We start from the raw sequence: 17,156 nt of genomic DNA, 5'->3' as shown, positions 1-17,156 counted from the left end.
TAGCCGTCCGGGGGTCCGTTGACAGGGCCGCCGCGCCGCAAATTCCGATTGCACGCGCGCGCGGCTGAAGAAAACTACACTTCCCAGCAGCCCGTAGTCTGATGACGACTTCCGGCCGCGACCGGAAGTGATCGGGGAAACCGCGCAGCATCACTGGGAGCCGTGGGACGCGGACCGGCAGCCGCTTCTAAGGGGGATGGGCTCCCCATTAAGGTATTTAAAGCAGGTAGATCACTATGATCTGAGGTCTAGTTGTTCAAGTGACTACGGCTCCAGTATCTGCATCTAAATCTTCCGCTGTCTACTATGACTGACGAAGTTAACCCAATCTTCCTGCACCCTCCAGTATCCGTAAGTGGGCTAATTGCAGGGGATATTGCCACTATGTATGCAATGTTGTGGGTTATTAGTCTCCTATATTTGCCTTTTAGGAAAAAGACCTGGGGTCTAAGGGGAAAGGCAAGGAGGAGAAGGGGGATAAGGCTAGCAGGCCTGAAAGACCCGAGAAATCGGATAAAACCAGGACCAGAAAATGTAACATGTGTAACCATTCTATGCCAGATTCATATAAGAAACCAATCTGTAAAGTGTGTATTGATAACTTCATGCGAGAGGAGAAATCATCCTTCCTAGACGAGCTCAAAGGGTTCATAGAGGAGAAGGTGGTCTCATCTATTGCCGCTGCTACATCTAGGGCTCCCCCGTGTAAAAAGCCCAGATTGGAACTGGGGTCGTCACCATCCGAAGCAGGAAGTGATTCAGAGACTCCTTCTTGTTCTGTAATAGAAACGGAAGACTCCTTAAATCCCCAGGATTTTGTAAAATCTACTGAATCCAGACATCTTTTCCCAATAGATGAATTGGATGAATTATTGAAGGCCATCAGACAGACATTAGAAATTGAGGATGTGGTCGTACCCCAATCTAAAGAAGATGAGCTATTTGGTGGGTTAAAAGCAAAGCGCCAGAGGGTGTTTCCCTTAAATGACACCCTCAAAGAGTTAGTGTATGAGGAATGGAAGGAACCAGAGGGCCACCTCAGTCGCGAGAAATCTCCTGTATTGGCTAAATGAGCTCGAATCTCATATTAAAGAAGGAACTCCCAGAACTACAATTTTGGAGAATTTCCCTCTATTAAAATCAGCAACGTCCTTCTTAGCAGACGCGGCAGCTGAAGGTGTACGGTTCTCTTCAAAAGAAGGAGCCCTGACAAATGCTTCAAGAAGGGCGCTGTGGCTGAAGCAGTGGAGTGGGGATATCCGCTCAAAAACAAAGCTATGTGGTCTTCCCTTTTCAGGTGAATTCGTCTTTGGCCCTGAACTTGACACCATCTTGGAAAGGGCATCAGATAAGAGAAAGGGTTTCCCGGAGAATAAGCCAATACCCAGGAAGCAGCCCTTTCGGGACTTTAAGAGCCAAAGAGAAGAATACAAAGATAAAGGAAAAAGGGGTCGCTGGAGCTACCCGAAAGGAGGAAAAGGTAAAGGGTTTCTCTTTTCAACATCATCCGATCCCAACAGAAACAAGAAACAGTGACGCCATAGTAGGAGGAAGATTATTGAAGTTCAGAGAGGAATGGTTAAAAATCACCTCAAATCCTTGGGTTCTAGACATCCTTCTTCAAGGATACAAGATAGACTTCAAGAAGCTTCCTCCTACCAGTTACCTACCACCCCCTTCCCATACATCAGAAATGTCCCACTATCTAATCTGGCAAGAAATATCATCTTTACTGTCTTCTGGAGTTATTACCCAGGTTCCTCAGGAACAAGAAAAGCAAGGATTTTATTCTTCTCTTTTTCTTGTAAAGAAGCCGAACGGATCGAACAGGCTGATAATCAACCTGAAACGACTCAACGACTTCATCGTCTACAACAAGTTCAGGATGGAGTCGGTAAGGTCTGCCACTCACATTATCCACAAAAATGCTGTAATGTGCACTATAGACCTAAAGGACGCATATTATCACGTCCCCATTCACCCGTCTTCACAAAAGTTCCTAAGGTTCTCTGTCCTTTCTCCAGGGGGTTCCACGTTACATTTTCAATTTCGTGCACTCCCCTTTGGCATATCTTCAGCCCCCAGAACCTTCACCAAGGTGATGATAGAGGTGGTGGCGTTCCTAAGACAGCAGGACATACTGATTGTTCCATATCTAGACGACCTGCTGGTTATTGGACAAAACAAACAGAACCTAATTTCTTCCAGAAACATCACAATAGGAACTTTAGAAAAACTAGGCTGGATCATAAATTACCCAAAATCAGATTTATCACCAGCCACAGTAAAGAAATTCCTGGGAGTAAATTTAAACTCATGCTTACAAATGTCATTCCTTCCACAGGAAAAGGGGGCTCATATCAAGGAGGAGTTAAGAAGTTTCCGGAGAAGGTCTCTTATCTCCATCAGGGGCGCTATGAAGGTCCTAGGACTATTAACAGCATGCATCCCCTCAGTGGCCTGGTGCCAAGCCCATACTCGAGTTCTCCAGAAATGGATTCTAAGATCCTGGAACAGGAGTTCGAAGGGACTGGACAAAAAGGTATCAATCCCCGCATCAGTCAAGGAAGATCTCAAGTGGTGGCTGATGGACACAAATCTAGACAGGGGAATCTTCTGGAGGAACAGTCCGTATATCACCATACAGACAGACGACAGCAAGAGCGGTTGGGGAGCAGTGCTTCCTCAAAAGTTATCGCAGGGCTCCTGGACAGAGGAGATCTCCAGAAGGTCGTCCAACTATCGAGAACTAAGGGCAGTGTGGGAAGTGCTCAGCTCAAACACTGCCCAATTGGCAGGACATCATGTGTTGATACTGTCCGACAACACCACGACAGTATCATACCTGAAGAGGCAAGGGGGAACCAGATCCCCATTACTGATGTCCTTAACAAGGCAAATATTTTTGTGGGCAGAGGACCATGTCCTATCAATCTCGGCTACCCATCTAAAGGGAACAGAGAACACCAGGGCGGATTTCCTCAGCCGAAGGAAAATACTTCCCAACGAGTGGTGCATAAAAGAGGAGATATTCCAGTACCTATCCTCTCTTTGGGGAGAACCTCAAATAGACTTGTTTGCGACAAAAAGAAACTCCAAGTGTCGACACTTTTTTTCCTTAGAAAAAGGGGAGACAAGAGATCGTCTGGATGCATTCTCCCACCCTTGGAACACCACTCTCGCCTACGCCTTCCCCCCTATTCCCCTGATCGCCAGAGTATTGGAGAAAATTTATCTAGAGAAGACACAGACCATATTTGTGTGCCCAAATTGGCCCAAAAAGAGCTGGTACCCGATTCTGAAGCGGATGTCCACTCAGGACCCAGTCATGCTACCAGTGTCAGAAGATCTCCTGGTACAGGGTCCAATATCCCATCCAGATCCAGGAAGACTCCAGTTATCAGCATGGATCCTGAATCGGACTATATGAAGTCCCAAGGACTATCCTCTGCTGTTATAAACACCCTGAAGGTTCTTAACTTCCTTCAAAAGGGTTTGGAGTTGGGACTTTCCACAAGTACTCTAAAGGTCCAGGTATCAGCCCTAAGTGCGTTCTTCGATCAACCCCTCATCGAGCACAGGTGGGTGAAAAGATTCATTCTAGCAGCCTCTAGATTAAAACCCCAGGTCCTTAAAAGGACTTCTTCATGGGATCTTTCTCTGGTCTTAAATGCTTTAATTAAGGAGCCTTTTGAACCAATTTCTTCTGCTAGTGTAAAAAACCTGACACTAAAAACAGTTTTCCTGGTAGCAATCACCTCAGCACGGAGATTAGGTGAACTCCAGGCAATTTCTATCAAGGAACCCTATATGAGGGTTCTTGATGATAGAATTATTCTCACACTGGACCCAAATTTCATCCCAAAGGTGGTCTCGGAGTTCCATAGAGGTCAAGAGATCATATTACCTTCCTTCTGCAAGAATCCGTCCTCAGAAAGAGAACGCGAATGGCACACTCTAGATGTAAGACGTTCTGTCGTTAGATACTTGGAAATAACTGAATCCTGGCGAGTTGATTCTAACCTATTTCTCCAATTCCAGGGGAAAAATAAGGGGAGGAAGGCGTCCAAGGCAACCATCGCTAGATGGTTAAGGATGGCGATATCTTCTTGTTACGACATCCAAGAGATTCCAGTACCATCAGGAATAAGGGCACATTCCACAAGAGCCGTATCCACCTCCTGGGCAGAGAAAAGAGGGGCCTCCTTAGAACAGATCTGCAAAGCAGCAACTTGGACTTCCTCTTCTACCTTCTCTAAACACTATAGACTTGACTTGCCCTCCTCGAAGGATCTGTCCTTCGGGAGAAAAGTGCTTCAAGCAGTGATCCCTCCCTAAAAGACTACTCATATTGTAAGTCTCCAGGTGGGCCGTCATGGGGGACGAAGTGGAAAGAATGAATTAGTTACTCACCGGTAATTCCATTTCCATTAGTCCACCATGACGGCCTATAGTTTCCCTCCCTTGCTTGTTATAGGTTATGTGGTATTCACAATGATGAAACTGTATGTGATGAAAACATATAAATAAATCATTGTTGCATCTTCCTCAGTGTGGTTATTTTGAAGTCACTGGCGGGAGGATGCGGGGAGGGGAATTTAACCTCTCTTCTTCCTGTCCCTACAGAGGTCAAGGGGCATCCTCCAGGTGGGCCGTCATGGTGGACTAATGGAAATGGAATTACCGGTGAGTAACTAATTCATTCTTTCCACAGTACAGTGCCCGGATTTATGGGTAAGTGTCCCTGGTTTATGATGATGGATTTTGATGATTTCCTTAAATCCACACAATAAATATAATTCAGGCAATAATTTAGTTTTTGACATCTCTATCCAAAAATTCCTGCAGTCCTTCAGTTGGGTGAAATGATGTCTTTGTGGTCTATTCCCCCTGAGAAATGCATGACGGTACCTGCCAGGGGTCACCACCTCGGACACAAGGCTTCCTATGTAATTAAATTGCATGGAGTGTACCCTCTACACTTTCAATTGATAGACCACAACTCCCATTACAGTTACTGGTGATGGTTGGACAGTCTCATGTCCAGAGGTCGCATTAACGCCTCACCACGCATCACTGCACTCTGTGTATGCGCTGGGTGAGTGTGTGCTGCGTGTGTCTGCCATGTGCTGTGAGTGTGTGCTGTGCGAGTGAGTGAATGCTGTGCACTGTGAGTGTGCCATGCGCTGTGTGTGTGGTGTGTGTGTGCTCTGCACTGTGTGAGTGTGTGCTGTTTGAGGGAGTGAGTGAATACTGTGCACTGTGAATGTGTGCTGTGCGCTGTGTGGTGAGTGTGCGCTGTGTGGTGTGTGTGTGTACCATGCGCTGTGTGAGTGTGTGGTGTGTGTGCTATGTGCTGTGTGAGGCTGCTGTGTGTGAGTGTGCGAGGGAGTGAGTGAATGCTGTGCACTGTGAGTGTGTACCGTGCGCTGTGTGAGTGTGTGCAGTGGTGTGTGTGCTATGTGCTGTGTGAGGCTGCTGTGTGTGTGTGCGCTGTGTGAGTGTGCGAGGGAATGAGGGAGTGTGCGCTGTGCGAGGGAATGAGGGAGTGTGCGCTGTGCGAGGGAATGAGGGAGTGTGCGCTGTGCGAGGGAATGAGGGAGTGTGCGCTGTGCGAGGGAATGAGGGAGTGTGCGCTGTGCGAGGGAATGAGGGAGTGTGCGCTGTGCGAGGGAATGAGGGAGTGTGCGCTGTGCGAGGGAATGAGGGAGTGTGCGCTGTGCGAGGGAATGAGGGAGTGTGCGCTGTGCGAGGGAATGAGGGAGTGTGCGCTGTGCGAGGGAGGGAGGGAGTGTGCGCTGTGCGAGGGAGGGAGGGAGTGTGCGCTGTGCGAGGGAGGGAGGGAGTGTGCGCTGTGCGAGGGAGGGAGGGAGTGTGCGCTGTGCGAGGGAGGGAGGGAGTGTGCGCTGTGCGAGGGAGGGAGTGTGCGCTGTGCGAGGGAGGGAGTGTGCGCTGTGCGAGGGAGGGAGTGTGCGCTGTGCGAGGGAGGGAGTGTGCGCTGTGCGAGGGAGGGAGTGTGCGCTGTGCGAGGGAGGGAGGGAGTGTGCGCTGTGCGAGGGAGGGAGGGAGTGTGCGCTGTGCGAGGGAGGGAGGGAGTGTGCGCTGTGCGAGGGAGGGAGGGAGTGTGCGCTGTGCGAGGGAGGGAGGGAGTGTGCGCTGTGCGAGGGAGGGAGGGAGTGTGCGCTGTGCGAGGGAGGGAGGGAGTGTGCGCTGTGCGAGGGAGGGAGGGAGGGAGTGTGCGCTGTGCGAGGGAGGGAGTGTGCGCTGTGCGAGGGAGGGAGGGAGTGTGCGCTGTGCGAGGGAGGGAGGGAGTGTGCGCTGTGCGAGGGAGGGAGGGAGGGAGTGTGCGCTGTGCGAGGGAGGGAGGGAGTGTGCGCTGTGCGAGGGAGGGAGGGAGTGTGCGCTGTGCGAGGGAGGGAGGGAGTGTGCGCTGTGCGAGGGAGGGAGGGAGGGAGTGTGCGCTGTGCGAGGGAGGGAGGGAGGGAGTGTGCGCTGTGCGAGGGAGGGAGTGTGCGCTGTGCGAGGGAGGGAGTGTGCGCTGTGCGAGGGAGGGAGTGTGCGCTGTGCGAGGGAGGGAGTGTGCGCTGTGCGAGGGAGGGAGTGTGCGCTGTGCGAGGGAGGGAGTGTGCGCTGTGCGAGGGAGGGAGTGTGCGCTGTGCGAGGGAGGGAGTGTGCGGTGTGCGAGGGAGGGAGGGGGTGTGCGGTGTGCGAGGGAGGGAGGGGGTGTGCGCTGTGCGAGGGAGGGAGGGAGGGGGTGTGCGCTGTGCGAGGGAGGGAGGGGGTGTGCGCTGTGCGAGGGAGGGAGGGAGGGGGTGTGCGCTGTGCGAGGGAGGGAGGGGGTGTGCGCTGTGCGAGGGAGGGAGGGAGGGGGTGTGCGCTGTGCGAGGGAGGGAGGGAGGGGGTGTGCGCTGTGCGAGGGAGGGAGGGAGGGAGGGGGTGTGCGCTGTGCGAGGGAGGGAGGGAGGGGGTGTGCGCTGTGCGAGGGAGGGAGGGAGGGGGTGTGCGCTGTGCGAGGGAGGGAGGGAGGGGGTGTGCGCTGTGCGAGGGAGGGAGGGGGTGTGCGCTGTGCGAGGGAGGGAGGGGGTGTGCGCTGTGCGAGGGAGGGAGGGAGGGAGTGTGCGCTGTGCGAGGGAGGGAGGGAGGGAGTGTGCGCTGTGCGAGGGAGGGAGTGTGCGCTGTGCGAGGGAGGGAGGGAGTGTGCGCTGTGCGAGGGAGGGAGGTAGTGTGCGCTGTGCGAGGGAGGGAGGGAGGTAGTGTGCGCTGTGCGAGGGAGGGAGGGAGGTAGTGTGCGCTGTGGGAGGGAGGGAGGGAGTGTGCGCTGTGCGAGGGAGGGAGTGTGCGCTGTGCGAGGGAGGGAGTGTGCGCTGTGCGAGGGAGGGAGTGTGCGCTGTGCGAGGGAGGGAGTGTGCGCTGTGCGAGGGAGGGAGTGTGCGCTGTGCGAGGGAGGGAGTGTGCGCTGTGCGAGGGAGGGAGGGGGTGTGCGGTGTGGGAGGGAGGGGGTGTGCGCTGTGCGAGGGAGGGAGGGGGTGTGCGCTGTGCGAGGGAGGGAGGGGGTGTGCGCTGTGCGAGGGAGGGAGGGAGGGGGTGTGCGCTGTGCGAGGGAGGGAGGGAGGGGGTGTGCGCTGTGCGAGGGAGGGAGGGAGGGGGTGTGCGCTGAGGGAGGGAGGGGGTGTGCGCTGTGCGAGGGAGGGAGGGGGTGTGCGCTGTGCGAGGGAGGGAGGGAGGGGGTGTGCGCTGTGCGAGGGAGGGAGGGAGGGGGTGTGCGCTGTGCGAGGGAGGGAGGGAGGGGGTGGGTGTGCGCTGTGCGAGGGAGGGAGGGAGGGGGTGTGCGCTGTGCGAGGGAGGGAGGGAGGGGGTGTGCGCTGTGCGAGGGAGGGAGGGAGTGTGCGCTGTGCGAGGGAGGGAGGGAGTGTGCGCTGTGCGAGGGAGGGGGTGTGCGCGGTGCGAGGAAGGGAGTGTGTTAAATAGCGTCTATTAACATTATATACGGCTATTATATATTATTTAGTTATATGTATTACCGAAATTTTCATACTCCTCCTCGACTAAAAATACTCCTCAAAAATAGTATTTTTACCCTTTGGGAAAAATGTTAGTGCGACCTCTGCTCCTGTCACACAGTAGTAATGTAGAAGATGACAGGAGGGACTGACACTGTTATGTGAGGCTGTGCAGAGGCATCATGGGATTGATAATTTGATTTCTCTTGCTGCTTTGATGTCTGATTAGAGAAGAAAGGATACTGCAGAGACGTGTGTCTTACAATCTGCTATTTTATCTACATGGTGAGAGACAATGTTATCTGATAGTTTTGTACTTGTGTATCCTTCTACACCATAGGCCGGGCAGCTAACTAGTGAGCAGGTCAGGCATCTGGTCAAAATGACGCGAGACTTCACTCTTCTCTTTTATAAGGTAAATGGAGGATAAAACTAAAGCTTCTAGGCTGAGGCTACATGGCTTTATCTAAAGATGATTTTTATTTCCATGCAAGTCAATTTCCTCTGGACTACAGGATCCGATTTACTCATTAAAAAGACGTCTTGTGTTTGCAGTGTCGTAAGACGGGCTCCGCTCTCTACAAACACTACAAAGTGTACAAGAAGCCTGGCTGCGGCCAGTGTAGTACGAAAATCACCGTCTGTCGCCTGGGAGAAAACAACAGGATGACCTACTTCTGCTCAAATTGCCAAAAGGATAATCCTCAACAGGTGGATGTAAGGTACAGAGATCATTGTTAGCCGAATATTCAGGGACGAGGCGGCTGAAGCAGAGTAGAAAACAAAAGTTTTTCAAAAATGTTTATGTATTTTTTATTTTATTTTATTGATGTAATACAGAACAGAATTTAACCACCATATTATTGTACTTGGAACAATGCATTATTGTATCACCATCCACACACATGATGGGAATATTCGGGGAAAATAGGAATAAAATAAAATATTAGACCCATACAATGGAATCTGTTTAGTTTAGGGTTGCATTAATGTTAAAGGGGTAATACCATTTCAGCAAATAAGTTTTATTGTTTGAAGGAAAGTGATACAATTTTCCAGTATACTTTCAATATCAATTTCTCACAGATCAATTTCTAGATCTCTGCTTGCTGTCCTTCTATGGAAACCTTCATTATCTATTTCCAGTGGACAGAAATCTGACCGTGGTCACACAGGTGCACGGCTCGTTATATCATACAACTCTGATTACTCTATGATATAGCGAGCTGTGCACCTGTGTGATCATGGTCTGATTTATGTACTTTGCAGGTTAACATAGAAGCTTTCTATAGAACAGCAAGCAGAGATCTAGAAAACCACGAGGGGTTCGTACAGAAAGTATACTGGCAATTTGTAAAATTTTTCACCATACCAATAGCAATAACATTAATTTGCCTAAATTGGAACACCCCTTTTAACATCACAACTTATATTTGTATACAAATTTAGTTTGAGAGGGAGCGAGAAAGCAACATTATTAAATGCACTTATCTGCCGACCCTGTATCTTCTGAATTTAGGGTCGGCGACCATCTTTTTTTTCTGTCTGATGCTGTGGAGCTGAGCTGTTCCCTGCTCCCTGCAGCGGCTCCTCCCCCCTGCATGCCAGGACAGAGCTCACACTGATACACAATGACTTCCTGCCTGCAAACAGCAGCAGCAGTGTTGGAAGTATGGCAGGGTGTGGATAGCTCATATCACATAAAACATCTACACGTTCATGGCCTAACAAGTTTCACTTTTGGCAGAAGCTAAAGCTCACATTGCTTCCCTATTGCGGCCTACTGTATGTGATCGTGGGGTTCAGACAACTGGATCATGTTCCTCTCTGGGCCTCTACCAACTTCTTGGTGTAGGGTGTGTGGGTCTGACCGCCATCAATCACATACTGATGTCCTGTATGACTTGTGCCGAAATCTGCTACTTTATTTCATTCTGTGCTGTAATTATTCTACTTTCTGTCTTATCTTTTTTTTTTCCCAAAAGTGAATTGCCAAAAAGAAATAGTTTACTTGGATGGGCGTTTAGACAAGACTCTCTAGACCAAGTGGCTAAGCGTGAAGAGGAGGAGTGGACGTGCGAGGTCTGCACTCTGATCAATAAACCATCAGACAAGCAATGTGATGCCTGTCTCACTGCCCGACCAGCAGGTAGGTGTCATATAATTGTGTTCACAAAGTACATTTCTGCTTGGGGACCATAGGGAAAACTTGATACTTCTATCTGTGGTACAGGCGGTCCCCTACTTAAGAACACCCGACTTACAGACGACCCCTAGTTACAAACGGACCTCTGGATTTTGGTAATTTACTGTACTTTAGTCCTAGGCTACAATAAACAGCTATAACAGTTATCACAGGTGTCTGTAATGAAGCTTTAGTGTTAATCCTGGTTCTTATGGGAACCCACCATTTTTAAAATACAATTGCGACAGAGACCCAAAAAATTGTGGCTGGGGCTACAATTATAAAGTATACAGTTCCGACTTGCATACAAATTCAACTTAAGAACAAACCTACAGACCCTATCTTGTATGTAACCTGGGGACTGCCTGTATTTTACATTTTTGATACCACCATTTTTATTTTTTGATCAAATAAATTTTAAGACTTTAATTTTCAAACTTTAAAACAGAGACCCAACAAAAAGACAAATCAAAACAAAAAGAAAGAAGAACAATATAATACAGCAACCCCCTCCCCTAGTGAGCCCCATAGTCCTCAATTATGAGATGAAGGCTTCTACAACTACTTGGACTCTGGTTCAACGAGAAGTTTAGCAGGGTATAGGTGGTAGTCCGCAGTTCCCAGAAAACTTTTTAGCACAGATTTAGAAAATAAATCTCCAACTGCAACAGCACTGGAAAGTCACCAGCAGGAGGCAGCACCCGGTATCTTCAACGGAAAACCTGTGTCTCTAATCTAGTTTGGTACCACCATTGCTCCACCATTTCCTTCTCCTTGTGTTGACCATCAGGAAGGTCTCTCCACTGTAGTGTAGAGTTGCAGAAACCAGTTTGGGGGTTTTGGGCACAAACACTGAGATCTGTGGTTTCGAGCATGACTGCGGTGTGTAAGTGGATTTCCCCCTGGATCGCCCACCCCCACAGGGAGCTTTAAGGCGTTTGATGGAACCTATTACTTAAATTTTCCAACATGAATTACAATGTGTAACGAGAAAACTATCTCCAAATCCCCTGGATGTGTAAATGTGTTCCAAAGTTATAGCCAATTATGGTGACACATTTCAGATTCTAAAAAGATTCTGGAAAGAAGCATCAGGGATAACGGGTAAAGTAGAGTCAGGGACGGCTGCTGAATGTAAAAATGTGTTTTTCTTTAACCCCTGTCCTCACTTGTGGTCCAGCATGGCGCCTCCTATATCTGATGGTCCGTGTTGATATACATAGACTGCATCCAATCCCTGACCTCAGTGCTGGACAATGGTGTTTATTCATGCGGAAAGGACATAGAATATTCTCTGTGCATGTGTAAATTCGATTTTGTGTAAAAAAAATTTCAACTTTAATTCTTCCAAGCTCCAGTAAATTCAGCCCATGAAGATGACGCCTCTGACTCGGGACTAGTGAAATATCCATGTAATAATTTTGGGAAACCTCTGTCTCAAGTGAAGATGAATAGAAAAACAGCGTTTGGTTATACAACATTGGTACTGACTGATTTCAATGGGGAGAGGAAATCTGATCATGAACCACAAGATAAGTGTACGTCTCCGTCAGGTATCTCAGCTAGTTACAATAACCAGCACATGTATACTGTATCCGGGAAGAGAAGAAGTAGTGAGAGTGACGAGCGTACAAACAGCAGAACAAATGCAGAAAATAGTCCATTTACTCAACCGCAGAAGAAGCAGAAGACTCAACACACAACTCCAGGCAGCAGAGGCAATGCCAGCTCCTCTATAAGGTAATGTACTACTACTGTAGACCTGATACCAGGCAAATCAGGCAAGGAAAAGATTGAGTGATTTTAGTGGTTTTTTTTGGTTAATTGTAACTTTTATGAAAGCCATGAAAGTACATGTACACAACATATAGATGAATCAGTAAAGGGGCTCCAGTTTAACATTATTGGCAGAAAGTAAATGTCTATAACGGTAACATACTAACAAATAGAGCCACATGTTGGGCAATTACAGAACCCGAAACTGGGGCTGCGGTAAGTGGTATGTGACCAGAAGCTATAGCAAACATCTAAAGCAGTCTAGTTGTGAGAAAACTAGAAACCTCAGATTTGCTTCTCATGAGACACCACTTCAAGTCCAACTCGTAGCACACGGTTTAGTAGAGCTGGGAGCAGCCAGGCGAGGAAAATGTAACCATTACGTGCAAAGGTTTGGAACAAAAGTGCAGCAGAAAACTGTCTAGTCCAACTGCACTGGTCTAATGTGTGACACATTGATCACAATGTTACACAACATTTTACCCAAAACTGGGCATACGTTCTCAGCGATGGAGAGGAGGAGGTGACCCCTCCCCCTCTCCATAGCGATGCATGGCACACCGTGCCGTAACATGGGGAAATATAGGACCTGTCCAATCTTTTCCCTGTGTACGGTATTGCTCTGTGCGCCATTACCATCTATGGTAATATATACATCCCCCAACGGTCGTGTCAATGTAGCCTTATACTGTATCGGCAAGGTCTCTCCACAACATCTTCTGCAACATGTAAAAAATGTACCATAAACATTGGTGACCAAAAGGCTGCACAGTCCTCAATAAGGTAGCAATGGTAATGTCATCTCAACTCACATATAATGACACCAAACACCGCTCCATACACCGAAGTATGAAAATGTTTAGTGCCAGAAGATGGTGAAATGAAGATTTTTTTTTTTTTGTGTACAGAATTTTAAATTTTTTTAAAAAATGTACTAAAACACAATAAAAGCCATATAAGTTTGTTAGCCCCGTGATCACACAGAACCAAAGATTAAAGGAGGCATGTCATTTGGGGTGCACTGTGAAAGTCTTAAAAACCAAGCCCACCAGAAAATGGCACAGATGTGTTTTTTCAACAATTTCACAGTATTCGGTTATTTCTTTTCCTGCTTCCCTGTACAAGGCATGGAATATTAAGAGTGAAAAATGAAAACGCTAAATCAAAAAAAGGGATTTGACAGGAAGAGGTATGCCCTTACAAGGAATTTGGATAGAGATGCACCTGCTTGCCTCATGAAGACTATCAGACACTCCAGATTGGTAACTCCCCACTTGGTTAAAGGACATCTACCACCAGGATGAAAGACTGTATACAAATGAGCTTGAGGGGCTCCAATAACGCCTATGGAGCCTGGAGCCCTTCAGGCTCATTTGCATACAGTCCTTCATCCTGATGGTAGGTGTCCTTTAACTATTGCTGGAAGGAATAATAAAAGAAACAGAAGTAAAGATTATCTGGAATTGAGGGGGAGGGGAGTTATCTAATGGAACAGCCTAGTGATGACATGTGTCCCTTTTAAAAATATTTTAAACTTTATTGTAACTCTTCGGCTAATGATATTCTTAAAGTTGAGAAAGAGGCATAAGGAAAAAAATTAGGAAAAAAAACCTGTCAAGCATTCCTTCACCTACTCCGATCCTAGTTAACTCAGTTTCTCTTTGCACGTCCCTCCAGTGGCATTAGAACAATGCGTCTCTGTAATTGCCTTCTGGAAATGTCACTTTGTTTTCCCTGTGACAGAATTTAGGAGAATATTTTAAGTCATTTTCTCTCTCCGCAAACACTTTTTTTTTGTATAGGTATCATATATTACAAGCTACAACTTCATATTCCACTTAATGTGTGCATTTTGTGACCAGTATTCATGAAAAATAAATGAACTGTTCTTATACTCGACATCCGGGAGCTGCGCACAACACAGTCCAATACTAACAATGTGGAAATGGTATAATGATGGTATAAGAAATTAAATACCAATGGCAGTGGTGGGCACTGATAAGTTAAAGGGGTTGGCCAATAATATGGAAATTTACTGAGGAAAAAGTACAAGACTCCCATATTGTACTTCCCCTGGTAACTTTCTCTCCTGTATGTAGGAGCAGTGAGTCGCATGACTCATCGGCAGTCAGTCTATTTAAAGGGGTACTCCAATGATGACTAGTTAGCCCCTATGCTTATTGTGGGGGTCTCGGTAAAGGGACCCTCACCTATAACAAGAATTAGGGGGGTCCATTGTACCCCAGTTGTACCCAGAGATGAACAGAGTAGCCGGTCACTCATGGGACAGGTAGCTGTAGTCATCTCTATGATGCTGATGGATATAGCGGAGTACAGTGTTCAGCTAGAGATGACTAGAGCATTCAGGGCATGTGTGGCGGCTACGCTGTTTAGCTCTGGGTAAAATGGACCCCGTTTCTGTTATCCATGGGGGATCCCATCACTGAGACCCCCACCGATCAGAAACTTTCTTCCTATCTTGTGGACAGGGGCTCACTTGCTGTCACTGGAGAGCCCCCAGTATAGCATTGGCTTGGTACTGGTCACCATATCTACTATTATTTGTAACTTGTCTTCATTTTTCCAGGACGTGTGAAATTCATTTATTTTACTTGTGTTCTAACCTGTGACTATTACTTGCAGTTCACCTAATGTGAACATGGTCGGGGGTACATCTCCTCTGAACGAAAATGGCCCCCACTGCAGTAAGCATAACCGTCCTTCTGCTCTTCAAGTCGTGAAGAAAGATGGCGAGAACAAAGGAAGACAGTTTTATAGCTGTTCTCTACCTAGGGAAGCACGATGCGACTATTTCCAAGTAAGTGAAGTTCTGCATCTAAACATTAAGCTTGTGTCTGATATTCAGTCATTCGTATTCACTCTGAAAAACAGGAATAACTTCCAAAATATGATGGGTCTGGTAGAGGATGTAATATGGGATGCATGCAGGATGCTAGTGCAGAACTAATATATGGAAGGCAGTATATGTCATAGGACAAGGTGGAGTTATTACTTCATGTGGCATACACTCTAATGGCCAGATGAGAAGTAGAAAGCCTCCGTATGGGTGGATGGAATACAGCTTTGCTATATTTACTTAAACTTTATGGCTATTCTCTTCCATCGGAGATGTAGCAGATAAATGGTTGCTCGATATGTCATAAAGTGGATCCCAATGGAAGCCTCTGATTTATATTGAGTTAGGCTGGGTTTCCTTCAATAATTCGGGAAGTTAAAGGGGTACACTGGGATTAGGGAGGTTGGGGACAGGGGTGACGTGGTATTGATATTGTGCTGCAGCAGCAGCTTCAGGCTGTAGCAGGTGTGTGACTGCAGACGAAATGTCAGGTCACCACTAACCCTCCATATAGAAGCCAAGTGCGTTGCCACGCTGAACTGGAGAGTAATATACTCTGATCCTGGACAACCCATTTAATAGCGTTGCATACGATTATGTTCTACCCATAAAATATTACTTAATTCCCTGTTAAGCTGAATTTACACTAACGCATGCACCCGGTGCTATAGCCGGATGGGCATACATCTGGCACGGTGAGAAGGAGGGGTGACCCCTCCCCTCTCTATAGAAATGTACGGTGTACAGGCCATGCACACAGGGAAGGATAGGACACGTACGGTGCTACACGTGTGGCCATTGCCGGCTATGCGGCCATACGGTCGTGTGAATGCGGCCTTAGACTGTAACTGTGAATAGGGCCTTGTGCACCTACATTCATTCTCCAAAAGGCTTGGTTTACCAAATAGGCATTTTGTGGGGCTGTTAAAGTTTGAGGTGAGTAGGCAAGCTGGCACATGTGTGACTGGCTACTCTGTTCATGCTCTGCTCAGTCCCATCACTGACCCCCACAAGATCAGCAAGTTCTTCACCCCCTATCCACAAGGGCTGGTCAGTTCATGTTCAGTTTTGTACTGTACTACAAACAGAACATAAAGTGACTTGCTAACAGTGGCAGCACGTTGCAGCTTCCCAGTTATCACTTGCCTGAAGCAGCCGACATCTTACCCTAAGGCTCGGGCATAGTGCCCTGCAGTGGCCAGTGAGGGAGGGGCAGGTTACCTGGCACATTGCACAGTAGTCTCCATTTGGCTGGTGGGGAAATGAAGATATAACTGTATTAAATGCAGTGACTTAAATTTTACAGCTCAGCGTTTGCTTCTTTTATTTCAGTGGGCCGATCTGCATTTTCCATTCTGCAACCATGGAAAGAGATGCATCATGAGAACGGTTTTGAAGATTGGACCCAACAACGGCAAAAATTTTTATGTGTGTCCTTTCGGCAAGGATAAGCAATGTAACTTCTTTGAATGGGTAAAACCAGCAGCGTAACCATCTGAGAGCATATCCTATTGTATATTAAAGTTACTTTTTACTATTTGTGTTAAGTCTTTTTTTCAATGCTTTTATTTGGAAGGAAAAACTATCAAATATACTTCCTGCTGGTCTCTAATCCTGGTGCCATTTCCAGTGATGGACACCTGTCTGTAGAGACTAGTGGGGGAAGACTGAGGTGAGTAAGGCGTTTTTTGTGTCCATGGTTTACTCATGCATACAGTACTACTAGTCTGGATACCTTATACAGTGACACTTCTATAAACAGATCACCCACTTTTAAAATGGTCTTTTATGGGGACAGCTCCCATACAGTACAATAGGGTAAAAAAAATCTTCTCCAAAGGGTGTTATTCCTGAAGAGGTTTCACTATATATGATTAAATGCATCTGTAGACAGAAAAGCTCCTGGTATACAAGGGCCTACACTGTAATCATTTGTGTGCAGCTTATCTGCTAATGTTGACAGTCGTAAAGAAAATCTATCATCAGATTCATACCTTTTAAAGCAGTGTCACTAACTAAATCCACTTTGCACCCTGAAGCAGGATCTGGCCTTTTCTATAGTCTCCTTTTCCTAAAAATGAGGATGTAAAAGGAGAATTATTCTCACCGTTAATTCAGTTTCCATTAGTCCACCATGACGGCCCCAACTGGAGGATGACCCTTGACACTCCAGTGGCTACCAAATAACTACACCGGCTGTGGATGCAACCCATTTATTGTATGTTACAGTCACACACAGTTACAACAGGTTAAATAATAACAATACTAAGACTACTCTGTCTTATAAAGCAAAAGGGGGGTGGGAAAATATATAGGCCATCATGGTGGACTAATGGAA

General features: G+C 47.4%; 2 protein-coding genes across 2 annotated transcripts in view; both read left to right on the top strand.

Moving 5' to 3' along the window:
• Positions 1–16,358, top strand: part of NEIL3 (nei like DNA glycosylase 3) — a 31,036-nt gene extending 14,678 nt beyond the window's left edge. Inside the window, exons 5-10 of the mRNA XM_072123599.1 lie at positions 8,341–8,415; positions 8,556–8,722; positions 9,986–10,149; positions 11,538–11,925; positions 14,605–14,779; positions 16,151–16,358. Coding sequence (XP_071979700.1) covers positions 8,341–8,415; positions 8,556–8,722; positions 9,986–10,149; positions 11,538–11,925; positions 14,605–14,779; positions 16,151–16,309 — 1,128 coding nt within the window. The 3' untranslated portion in view covers positions 16,310–16,358. The remainder of the gene's footprint in view (positions 1–8,340; positions 8,416–8,555; positions 8,723–9,985; positions 10,150–11,537; positions 11,926–14,604; positions 14,780–16,150) is intronic.
• On the top strand, positions 1,043–4,683 carry LOC140076842 (uncharacterized). Its single transcript, XM_072123589.1, has 2 exons — positions 1,043–3,963; positions 4,042–4,683. The coding sequence occupies exons 1-2, from the start codon at positions 1,576–1,578 to the stop codon at positions 4,336–4,338; spliced, it is 2,685 nt and encodes an 894-aa protein (XP_071979690.1). The 5' UTR covers positions 1,043–1,575; the 3' UTR covers positions 4,339–4,683.
• Positions 16,359–17,156: the final 798 nt, after the last annotated feature.

The sequence above is a fragment of the Engystomops pustulosus genome, chromosome 1, assembly GCF_040894005.1.
Source record: "Engystomops pustulosus chromosome 1, aEngPut4.maternal, whole genome shotgun sequence".
NCBI lineage: Eukaryota > Metazoa > Chordata > Amphibia > Anura > Leptodactylidae > Engystomops > Engystomops pustulosus.
Note: the sequence above shows the minus strand (reverse complement) of the source record. Positions and strands in the feature narration are given on the sequence as shown.